This window comes from Papio anubis, chromosome X (genome assembly GCF_008728515.1).
Source record: "Papio anubis isolate 15944 chromosome X, Panubis1.0, whole genome shotgun sequence".
NCBI lineage: Eukaryota > Metazoa > Chordata > Mammalia > Primates > Cercopithecidae > Papio > Papio anubis.
Window position 1 is genome coordinate 51,236,263 of NC_044996.1, and position 12,330 is coordinate 51,248,592.

Consider the following 12,330-nt stretch of genomic DNA (forward strand, 5'->3'; position numbering starts at 1 on the left):
CCCAATGTTGATGCAGACAGAGACTGAACATGGAAAAGGGTAGAAATTTAAGAAAGGGGCTGCAGGAGTTCCAGAGCCAAGGAAAGGATGAGACAATTCCCCAAGAAGTGTAAGTGAAGGGTAGACCCAGGAAAAGATGCTGCCCCTTCCTGGAATTAGAGAAACACAAATTGAAACACCAGAAAGACAGGGCCATTTCTGGTTTCTGGTATTGTTACAGAGGAAAAAAGTGACAGGGCCCACTGTGGGGGTTGAGGGGGAGATACAAGGCAGGCTGGCGCCTGCCGCACTGCTTGTGGGAGTGGAAATTGGGGGCCAGAACGCACCGGTGACGTGGCTGTCACGTGACCAAGAGCCGCCTAGAGCACAAGTCCTGCTAGTCGCCTCCGTCTGGGTACCAGCCCCCTATTACTCTGCAGGCGTGTGAAGAAAGAAGGAAACTAGCTCGGACTGTGCAGGTCGGTGCGAGGATGGGCGCTGCTTCAGAGGAGGTATGGGTGGAAGAGGGCCAAGAACGCCACAGATCCGAGTTCAGGCCGATCACAGCTGGGTCCTTTCTCGCCTACTTTCTAAATACTGCCACCAACCCCCACCCCACCCTGTGCTCATTTTAGTAGAGAGAAGTGGCGGGTTTCGGGTGGGGGTGAGGGGAGTGAAAGGCGTTTCCAGAGATTCCGAGAAAAGAAAGGTTCCAGTGTCCCGGGTGCTGGTCCGTCCACCAAGCACTCCGTCCCCTCGGTCCCTTGTCTGTTTGCAGGTTTGTAGGTCTGTTGGCCTGTAGGTTTCGGCACAAGTCTCAGCAAGAGAAGGAGAAAACTGCCTTGGTTGGAACCTTGCAGGTCAGTGTGAAGGTGGGATTAGCCCAGGACCACGGGTGGGGGTGGCGGAGGAGAGGGGCTGGGATATGAGAGGGCCGGGTCCGAGTCGCCCTCTCCTGGCCCCTTCTTTCTCCACACCCCCTCCCATTTCAGTGCAGGGAAAGGGGTGTGGCGGCCTTTGCTGGGGAAATGGCGGACGACAAGTGGGGCGGGGGAGGCCTGCGTCGGGAAAGTCAGTAGAGTATGAGAAATCTTTTAAACTCAAGTGCCTAAAATTCACAAAAGCAGAAATTGGGACATGTGTCCTCAGTCCATCCACTACACTTTCATTTCTCCATTTCCGCCTACCTGTCTTTGCACTTACCCTTCTGCCAGACTCTATCCTCTATCACTGTGGAGGGACCACTGACAACAGAAGACAAGGGAAAACCAAGGAATTTACCTGACTTTGGTAGAGGTTAGTGAGAGAAACTGCCCTTAATCTTTGGAAGTGGAGGTCTGGTGAAGGAGACTACCTGAGAGGTACTCACACTGTCACCCTCCTAGCTATCATAGCACAGACCCGTCTCCTGCCCTTCCCTGTGGACCCAGAAAGAGAAATGGGGGCTCCTGAGGTCCATAGAGGAAGACAGAAAAGAACAAAGAAATTATATCCTGTTAATCTGCCTTTCTCACCAACTCAAAATCCACCTGTCTGTGAGGCACAAAGCCAAACATAGTCCCGAGCCCTAATATTCTGTTTCACCCATAGATTCATCACAAGAGAGCTACAAGAGCCTAGAAGAAGCTAAAGACTGCTACCCTCCATCCTTACTTACCCTGGACCTGAGAGACCTCTTCAATCAGGTGGAGCAAGGCCCTCTCCTGTCCTGCCCCAAGGCTGGCACGGACTTGAGCATGGGCCGGGCTCGGGAAGTGGGTTGGATGGCGGCAGGACTGATGATTGGGGCTGGTGCCTGCTACTGCGTTTACAAACTGACCATAGGAAGAGATGACAGTGAGAAGCTGGAGGAGGAGGAGGAAGAGGAGTGGGACGATGACCAGGAGCTGGATGAGGAGGAGCCTGATATTTGGTTTGATATTGAAACTATGGCTCGGCCCTGGAGTGAGGATGGGGATTGGACTGAACCTGGGGCCCCAGGTGGCAATGAAGACAGGCCCTCAGGGGGAGGCAAGGCCAACCGAGCACACCCAATAAAACAGCGGCCATTCCCCTATGAACATAAAAATACTTGGAGTGCTCAAAATTGTAAAAATGGCAGTTGTGTTCTGGACCTCTCCAAGTGTCTTTTCATTCAGGGAAAACTGTTGTTTGCTGAGCCCAAGGATGCGGGCTTTCCATTTAGCCAGGATATCAATAGCCATTTGGCCAGTCTCTCAATGGTTAGAAACACGGGCCCCACACCAGACCCCACTGTTAGAGAGGCTTTGTGTGCCACGGATAACTTAAATACCAGCATTGAAAGTGAGGGCCAGATTAAGATGTACATCAATGAAGTGTGTCAGGAGACTGTGTCACATTGCTGCAACTCATTTCTGCAGCAGGCCGGATTAAATTTGTTAATAAGCATGACAGTTATTAATAACATGCTTGCCAAGTCCGTTTCAGACTTGAAGTTTCCTTTGATATCAGAGGGAAGTGGATGTGCTAAGGTTCAGGTTTTGAAACCACTGATGGGTTTGTCTGAAAAGCCAGTCTTGGCGGGGGAGTTAGTCGGTGCCCAGATGCTCTTCTCATTCATGTCCCTCTTTATCAGAAAAGGAAACAGAGAGATTCTCCTGGAAACCCCTGCCCCATAAACGGCCCTCTGGAACACAATGGGACGGAATCCACCCACAACGCGCTTGGTTTGCAGATGTCAAAGAATCTGCAGAGGGTGCTACTGAAGATCCAGCCTTAGCCAATCACCACCTCATTGGGTGAAAGTTCCAGGGCTCAATCCAGGACCACACTCTTATTGGCCAGGCAGGGGCTCCCACAGAGCTTTGAGTAACTTGTTGGTTGTGCAGTCTGCAGGCAATGTTGGCACTGTAAATTCCTCCCTTGCAGCCTCCTTCATGTGGTGAGGGGATCACTTCAGCTGCCTGCTGTGGACAAAGAACATCAAATTACAGCTATTGTTGCCTGTGGTGGTCTCCCTGTCCAAGCAGAACCGCTTTGCAGAGACCAGACGCATATCGCAGCTTGAGCTGAAAATGCATTTGTTGCAGCTTAGGTTGAATTATTTTTCGTTTACTCTTTCTTCTACACGCGCCTGATGGATAGTGAACCTATTCATCAAAAAAGTGCACTGCTCTTCTGTCTATTGTACCGACTTAACCTCTTCCACCCAAGTCCGCATCTGTGTGTATCATCAATAAAGTTGTGTGCTTTGATTGGCAGAAAAGAGTCATGGTCCTTGTCCTTGAGTTTACAGTCTGCACTGAGAGAAGGACAAAAAAAGCACGATAAACGCCAGCTGACTGGGACTTCTGTTCCCTGACAAATGCCGGCTTATCGGTGCTCACAGGAGGCAGGGATAGAGAGGGGCTGCAGTGCTCAGAATAAACTTCAAGAAGGGGCTGGGGGCGGGGGTGGGAGGAAGGGAGGGGCACAGCGGGGGAGTTCGTGGAATTAGGATGGAATGTTGAGAGGACTGAAAGAGACAACACCCGTGGAGCAGGCAGCACCGTGCCCGGCACAGAGAAATCCCTTCTTAATGTCTTTTCCTTGACTGCCAGCCTGGAAAGAAAGGTCAGTAACCCCGGCCTTTTCGTTTGTCTGCGCATCCCGACGTGGGGATGGGGACCGGGGTGGAGCGGGTGGGGGAGCTCTACCACGCATCGGGGCGCATTTATTGCACAAAGGTTGCCGCTTGCCCAGCACCTACCCTGTGTAGTTCTGTCCCTCCTGCGAAGCCACGGGGAAATCTGCTTCCAGCCCTCCTTCTCTCTTCCTTGGGATCCCCGGTGCTACTTCCTGACAGAGTGAGAGGGTTGGCCGCTGCTCCCTTTGGAGCAACCTCCTTCTTCCATATCCCCACTACCTTTGGTGGGACCCTGGAAGGGGACAGTGGAGCCTTCCATCAACTACCCGCGGGGGTGATAGGGCAAATGCTGAGGGCACTTGGCACGACCGAGGTCACTCCATCCATCCGGAGACACCTCCACACTCTCCATCTGAGGTCCCTGCACTTTGCCAGGAAAGGAAGAGCTCGTGGGCACAGAAGCACTCCATGGGTCAGGGCAGCTTGTTCTGCCCCTGACCCGCCCCCATCTCCAACATTACCAGATCCTGCCCAGCAGGTTTAGCCCCTGAATCAGCAAAGCCAGGTTCCCTGCATGTTTGTGTTGTGTGTGTCAAGAAGTGGTCCCCTTCCCTAAAGCCATGGCAAACCCAGTAAACACATCTGCTTCCTTTGGGCAAGGCTGCTGCCGTGCCGGTACCCTCTCGGTCTCCCAGGGCTGCTGCTGTGGGTCACTGTGTCCTGGGCGGCCGCCATCTCTATGGTGCTGGGCATTCGGCTTGTTCTCTTCCACACAGAACAAAGCTTTCTTTTCTTGTCTTATTCTCCCTTCCCCGCGCAGCTTGGGTTCCAGGTGGGTTACAACTTTCCTGCTTGTACCATCTGCCCCACAGTCCATGCTGGCCAGAGGGCCTGAGTGCCTGCCAGGTCCCCTGACCAACTCTGGGAAACCCGCCCACCTGGAATGGGGACCAGGCCTCTTCCCAGGCCCTGGTGTCTGGGATGGCCAACAAACGACTTGCAGTTATTGTGACACCACACCCCCCATCAAGGCTCACACTGCTGGGGCTTCCTTGGCTGGCTCTGGGAGCCCTGTCTCAGTTCCTAAGGGTTCCTAAGAGCTGTCAGAAGGACCACCCTTTCTCCCAAGCCAACCACAGTTTGGCTGGGCAATCTGATTTCAAAGGGGATTTCCCTGCAGACAGCTCCGCAACCACTTCTCCTAGTGGAGCCTGCTTCACCAACACTGTCTTCAGTGACACCTCATTGCTCAGTCTCTTTGAGCACAAAGGCATCCTCCTAGCCTGTGGTCCGGAATTACCATGCACGTCCCTACTTCCCTGCATGCTACCAAATTTCCCTTTGCGTACACTTGTCCACCATCTCTGAGGCACTTGACACAGTGAGGCCGCAGCTGAGTCCTAACTCAGGGAGCACCCCAGAGGCTTTCTGCCCATCTCCTGAGCAAACTATGTTACAGAAAAGCCCATCAGCGTCCAAGCGTCTCCACGGCATTGTCTTGGCCCAAGTCAAAACCCTCCTGTGGCCGGGCGCGGTGGCTCAAGCCTGTAATCCCAGCACTTTGGGAGGCCGAGACGGGTGGATCACGAGGTCAGGAGATCAAGACCATCCTGGCGAACACGGTGAAACCCCGTCTCTACTAAAAAATACAAAAAACTAGCCGGGCGAGATGGCGGGCGCCTGTAGTCCCAGCTACTCGGGAGGCTGAGGCAGGAGAATGGCGGGAACCCGGGAGGCGGAGCTTGCAGTGAGCTGAGATCTGGCCACTGCACTCCAGCCTGGGCGGCAGAGCGAGACTCCGTCTCAAAAAAAAAAAAAAAAAACCCCTCCTGTCCATTTGCTGGCACTGCCCTCCCAAAAGCATTCACGCACAGCCCTTCTGTCCTGCCCCCTCATCCCCTGACTGGTTGCAGTGCCTGGGTACGAGCCCAGTTCCCGTGGATTCTGCCTCCCTGGGATGCGCAGGGGAGTCGGGAGCATGCCTGCCTCCCAGGGCCTGATCAAGACACTGAGAGGTTCTCAGCACTGACAAGAGCACCGGTGCCCCCATTCCATATGTAACACAAACATAAAAACAGCCCCGAGCCATCAGTCACAATACATACCTGCCTGCTGCAACCAAAAGACAGTCTTTCTGGGCTTCCCCGTGGCAAACATTGGGAAAGGTCATCAATCCTGAGCTTGCCACATTCTGTGGGGAGTGCTCTGCCTTGATGGTGCCACCCCAGCCTGAGCCTGTCTCTTGTGTCAATCTGGAACTGCTGCCACAGGCTGTCTTCCATCTCCAGAAAGGGCCCCCTGGGTTTTGCTTCTCATCTATCTCATGAGCTCGTTTCCATTTGGTGCCTGTAGGCACTGACTGACTTCCAGACCAACTTCAGGTGCCCTCCCCAGCCTTCGGCCTCTCCTAGGGATTTTGTGGTTTGCCACCCCCACCCCGCCCCCCTCCAGGTGAGTGCACACAAGGTTGCAGACATCCAGCTTCCCGGCAGGCGCGTCCTGTCTCAGACACTGGATCCTCACCGGGGTACTGTGCCACTCTCAAAGCAGTGTCCACCACAATCCCCTTACTTTTAAGTGCCACCCTGAACCAACATAGCCCTCACCCAGTCTGTCCCTCTGACGATGGGACAGACTTGGCAAAGAGTTGGGTAGCTGTGGCGAGGGGTTGCTCTTGCCTCTCTTCTGAGGGACACTGGCTGCTCTATGATGCAGATGGGCACTACACCAGAGTCCAGCAGAGTGCTGCAGAGGGTCGGCCTTTGCCCCATCTGTTACAAATGCCAGATGTGTCTTCTCACTGGCTGCCACTTCCCTACTCTCTGTGATCATGGAGGTCCATTTTCCCTTACTGCCTCTTGTTTTGGTGTGAAGTTTAGGACAGGCTTTCCCACTTTCCCATGAACACAGTCTCCTTGGCAGTTTTCTCGTTCTTTCACACCTTTCTATTCAGAGTTTTGCCTCATCGATCTGTCTGGAATTTACTTTTGTGCAAGGTGAGAGACAGTGATGTGACTTGACTTCTTTTCCCTCATGATTAGCCGATGAGCCCAGCACCACTGGTTGAGCACTCCGTTCTAGTGCTGTCTGTGGCACGTTCTGGGATCCTCATGTGCCCAGCTGCGCACCCACTCTGTGGTTTCCAAGCATTAAAGTTTCTCCTGAGGCACATCCCTTTCCCTCAGGAACCTCTTATTGACTTGGAGTCCCTCAGCTCACTAGGTGGCCTAAGGCAGGTGGTGTGTGTGTGTGTGTGTGTGTGTGTTGGTGGGGAGAGCTGTGTTGGTGCTTGTGAGCAGGCCTCTGCTCCAGGTATGTTCTCAGGACATATTCTGGCCCACGGGAAGCTTAGGAACTCTCATCCTGCCAACCTTTGCACCATGGCAAACTGGGCACTGGTCTCTCTCCTCTCCCAAATTACTATATCTGTGCAAGACAGAAGCAATTTCCTTTTCTAAGTATAGACTTGCTGTACTGACCTGTATGGTAGTCATTAGCTACACTTGAAATGAGATCCTTATGACATGTTGCAACCATTGCCAATGTTTTCACTCACCCCATCTCTTGATATCTTTGTGTATGTGTGATTTATTTCATCACTCAGGAAATTGAGTTTTCTGCTTCTGTCAATATTTTTCTTTTAGGACTTCTATATGTACTGTTTTCTTGCTTCTTCTTTCCTTCCTTCTTTCCTTCCTTCCTTCCTTCCTTCCTCCCTTCCTTCTTCTTTTTCTTTTCCATGACAGCCTTTCCTTCTCAAAGTTATAAGAAAAGCCTTTGCCTATTTCCTTAGAAGGAATACAAACACAATATCTTTTTTACAGTTAGCTTCACTGTTAACCTACTAGTAGTGTGTGTGTGTCTGTCTGTCTGTACAGACAGTTTGAGGTAGATTTTCTATCTTAATTTTCTCTATATTATTAATTATGCTAATGTCATTTATTGTAGAACACACGGTTTATGTTTTGATTGAAATTATATTAACTTTATGGATCAAATTGGCAAGGATTGGCATCTTAGAATTTTATCTATGTACAACTATTTAGACCTTTTTGTCACTTGTGATATTTTCTTTATAAAGATCATTCACATTTCTTTTTGGGGTTATTCCTAAGGATTTATCTGTTTTTCTATGTGAACACGATCTTTACCTTGTCCTATAATACTATGCTATTTTGACTCTGCTGTCCTCATCCTACGTGCCAGCACACAGGCCGTGTCTTTAGCTTCTACTGCTTTGAGAATAGCAATGAAAAAATTGGACGGTCAAGTGCCTCACCATTGCTACTCTCAAAGAGGAGGGAAGGAGGAATAAACAAAGCATTTGGACCTAGTGTTCTACAAATGTTCTTTTCCCAGAAATCTTTCTAAAGACCCTTTCCCTGCCTTCATTTTATTTTTATGTTTTCTTTCTCCCCCACTCCCCTGGCAGTGGAGTAGTCCAAACTAGTTCTTCTGGTTTATTCAATCATGTTTCTTTCGACCCTGGCAAGGTCTTTATTAAGTCTAGCCATCAGTATTCTATTGTTCTTTGTTTTCAACTAGCTGGATATGGGATAATTTTGAAGGAAGGAAAGGCAATTTGATGGCTCAAGCTATCACCACAATTAAGACCCCAGATAACCGTGTTACACAACCCTCTTCTGAATAAATATTTGCATCTCACAAAGACCAATTGTCAATGCATAGATCTATATCCAGAGTTCTGTATTTTTAATTATCCAGTCCTTTGAATTGGGTCATAGATGAAGTTGGCAACCTCCCCTCTCAGCTGGGGATGGGGCATGGAGGTAAGGGAAGTCTTGGGAGATGTTATCACCAGCCTTCTCTCACAGCCTTTTCTAGCCTTCCACTTGAGCTGTCCCATGTTAGACTCAGCATTTTTTCAGCTTGTTCCTATGGAAGTGAAGAAACTAACCCCAATACTCTTAAATTTCCCAGTAACTTATCTGGTCATACCTGATACCCACCACTCTCTAGGGTTTCAATTTGGGAACTGATTTGGACCAGGACACAAGAGATTAGCTGTTTTTCCTTCATCTCTCCTCTCTCCTTTCCACAAAGTTTCTTTCTGATAAACATTTCCTTTAGGTCCTGAGTTCTCACTACTTTTGGTTTCTATTAAAGATCTTTGGTCAGAATCTCCCAGGCCTGGTTACCAATATGTAATGGCAGCTTTTGGAATTTAGGAAAACTTGAAATTGATGGCTATGAATTTTTAAAATTAGCTTTGAGAACTCAAAGTTTCTTGAACAAGGTACTGGCAGTACCTTTCTGCTTCTTATAAGCCATAGGGTCCATTGAGGTGCTGTCAACTTGCACATGCTTCTTATTTTTGAGAAATATACAAACAGAGAAATATTCTAATTACTTACTCTTGATGGTGAATAATGAAAATGGGCAGGGACACAGGGGCCAAGTTGGCAATGAGGACATTGCCCTGTACCCTTTGCCTCAGTTTTCAGGAGGATAGAACAAAGACAGATGTACATGGAATGAGGAAACTCTACAAAACATATATTAGGGATCTCACATGATATCTACAAGGCTGGGCAAAGATCAGTCAGCCAACTCTTTATATTTTACATTATTATTAGTATTATTATTGAGACAGAGCCTCGCTCTGTCTCCCAGGCCGGAGTGCAGCGGCGCAATCTCGGCTCACTGCAACCTTCGCCTCCAGGGTTCAAGCGTTCTCCTACCTCAGCCTCCTGAGTAGCTGGGATTACAGGCGCATGCCACCACATCCAGCTAATTTTTCTATTTTTAGTAGACATGGGGTTTCGCCATGTTGGCCAGGCTGGTCTCAAACTCCTGACCTCAGGTGATCCGACCATCTCGGCCTTGCAAAGTGCTAGGATTACAGGCATGAGCCACCGTGCCTGCCTGCATTTTATCTTATTTTTAAACTTAATTTGTTTTTAAAAACTGGGAACCCATCCTAGTGGTTCAAAATTCAAAAGATAACAAAGGGTATACATTTAAAAATCTTTAACCCCCTCTCTCACCAACTACTTGCTTCTCTCCCACCAGAAGCAGTTTCTAATGCATTATTCTAGAGATATTATACAGACACACATAAACACACAAATAAACACACACACACACACACACACAGAGCAATATGTAAATGACCTTGTCAATCATTGGTTATCACTGGATTAAAAATTCGCTTTTCACTTTATAACTGAATAGTATTTTATTGCATTAATGTGTCATAATTACTTAGTCGTGAATATTTTGTGTGTTTTTCATTTTTCTTGCTATTATGAATAATGCTTTAAGGATTAACTTTATACACATTTAGTCCTCTGCCCTGCTCCCTTTCCTCTTTTCATGCACTTTTAGTTGATTAGATTATATTTCTTAGTGTTTATACTATTCAATGTACTTATACCTGTATCACCATATTTGTCTGGTTTAGGTGGTATCTTTTGACCTCAGTCATTAAGGATAAGAAAATCAACATATTTACATTACCTCCCACCTTGTTTTTCTTTCCTCTTCCAATTGTTGTTCATTGTATAATTGCTTCTCCATCTGAGTGTATCACCATTACATTCATTCTGTAAACATAATCACCACGTTTGTTTTGGTCTTAGTCCTAAATGTACATAGATTTGACACTAATTACTATGCTTTTGCCATAGTTTCTCTCTTCCTTGTGCTTCTGCCATTTTTGCTTTCATCTCTGTGACTGTTAAATTTCTTTTTTCACATTCTTCACAGAAGCCTCACAGATCACATTTCTTCTCATTCTTATTTTCCCATTCCTTTATTGAGGTCTTGCTTACTTGCTTTATTAAAACTTTCAAATTCATATGAAATATTTGGTGAAAATTTTCATCTACTTTATGGTAACATTTTTCAGATGAGTTTTCATCATCTGCCATTTAGTTTTCATGTCCCTTTTCTCTCTTTTTCATGTATAATTTGTGTTTACCTTGTATGCCAGTTTCATTTTAATTCACCATATTTAGGAAATATCAGGTTTTCTCAAATCAGTTATTTGCAGATAGTTCTTCTAAGATTACGGCCAGCGTTGTCTTCCGTAATGTCAACAATTTTCCTTGTGGCCCAAGCCATTACAAAGAGGTAGCTAGGGCTTTGCAAGACAGTTGGGGCTCTCTCCTGCTACTCAGGGGCAGGGTCAACTATAATGTTACCAAGCGAACAGGTTGCTTCCTGCAAACATGACCTGCCTCTGTGATTTCTTTATCTCAATCTCTTTCTGCTTCTTATAACCCATAGGGTCCATTGAGGTGCTGTCAACTTGTGCATGCTTCTTATTTTTGAGAAATATACAGTCTCTCTCTTTTTGGAATTTGGTGTTGCCGAGTGACTGACTCGAGAGTGCAGCTAGGGAGTTTCTGGAAAATTAACTGAACAGATTATAAAGTATAAAACCAATTTACAAATCCAAGGAGACACTCTCTGTGAAGGAATCAGAACCCAGAATACTGAGAAGCTTGGTTTGGACAGAGCCTCTAGTAAGGCCCACAATGGCAAACAACTCCATGTTCTCTGCCATCCTTCCTGAACGTTCTTACTACACAGTACAGGGAGCAAAGGAACTCAAAACAGTTTATTCCTGTTCTTGCAACTAAGCTCATGCCAAATAAGAGGAAAATGGAGGACATTGAAGATGCTTTAATCACATCCCACTGCATCTGTAGGTGAAGTAGATTTCCATTATTAATTTTTTTTTTCTTTTTTTTTTTTTTCTTTCTTTATTTTTATTTTTTTTTTAATTTATTTATTATTATTATACTTTAAGTTGTAGGGTACATGTGCATAACATGCAGTTTTGTTACATATGTATACTTGTGCCATGTTAGTCTGCTGCACCCATCAACTCGTCATTTACATCAGGTATAACTCCCAATGCAATCCCTCCCCCCTCCCCCCTCCCCATGATAGGCCCCGGTGTGTGATGTTCCCCTTCCTGAGTCCAAGTGATCTCGTTGTTCAGTTCCCACCTATGAGTGAGAACATGCGGTGTTTGGTTTTCTGTTCTTGTGATAGTTTGCTAAGAATGATGGTTTCCAGCTGCATCCATGTCCCTACAAAGGACGCAAACTCATCCTTTTTTATGGCTGCATAGTATTCCATGGTGTATATGTGCCACATTTTCTTAATCCAATCTGTCACTGATGGACATTTGGGTTGATTCCAAGTCTTTGCTATTGTGAATAGTGCTGCAATAAACATACGTGTGCATGTGTCTTTATAGCAGCATAATTTATAATCCTTTGGGTATATCCCCAGTAATGGGATGGCTGGGTCATATGGTACATCTAGTTCTAGATCCTTGAGGAATCGCCATACTGTTTTCCATAATGGTTGAACTAGTTTACAATCCCACCAACAGTGTAAAAGTGTTCCTATTTCTCCACATCCTCTCCAGCACCTGTTGTTTCCTGACTTTTTAATGATCGCCATTCTCACTGGTGTGAGATGGTATCTCATTGTGGTTTTGATTTGCATTTCTCTGATGGCCAGTGATGATGAGCATTTTTTCATGTGTCTGTTGGCTGTATGAATGTCTTCTTTTGAGAAATGTCTGTTCATATCCTTTGCCCACGTTTTGATGGGGTTGTTTGTTTTTTTCTTGTAAATTTGTTTGAGTTCTTTGTAGGTTCTGGATATTAGCCCTTTGTCAGATGAGTAGATTGCAAAAATTTTCTCCCATTCTGTAGGTTGCCTGTTCACTCTGATGGTAGTTTCTTTTGCTGTGCAGAAGCTCTTTAGTTTAATTAGATCCC

General features: G+C 46.9%; 1 protein-coding gene across 4 annotated transcripts; it reads left to right on the forward strand.

Annotated features, from left to right (window-relative positions):
• The first annotated feature begins 312 nt into the window (after window positions 1-312).
• ARMCX6 (armadillo repeat containing X-linked 6) lies at window positions 313-3,205 on the forward strand. 4 transcript variants are annotated; one of them, XM_031660650.1, is made up of 4 exons: window positions 313-458; window positions 758-839; window positions 1,194-1,275; window positions 1,570-3,205. In XM_031660650.1, exon 4 carries the CDS (start codon window positions 1,716-1,718, stop codon window positions 2,616-2,618), a length of 903 nt encoding a protein of 300 aa, XP_031516510.1. In that variant the 5' UTR covers window positions 313-458; window positions 758-839; window positions 1,194-1,275; window positions 1,570-1,715; the 3' UTR covers window positions 2,619-3,205. The 4 variants fall into 4 exon arrangements, with proteins under 4 accessions (XP_031516510.1, XP_031516509.1, XP_021788142.2 ...); XM_021932450.2 differs by having other exon boundaries at window positions 332-491; XM_031660649.1 differs by lacking the exon at window positions 1,194-1,275 and having other exon boundaries at window positions 323-458.
• Window positions 3,206-12,330: the final 9,125 nt, after the last annotated feature.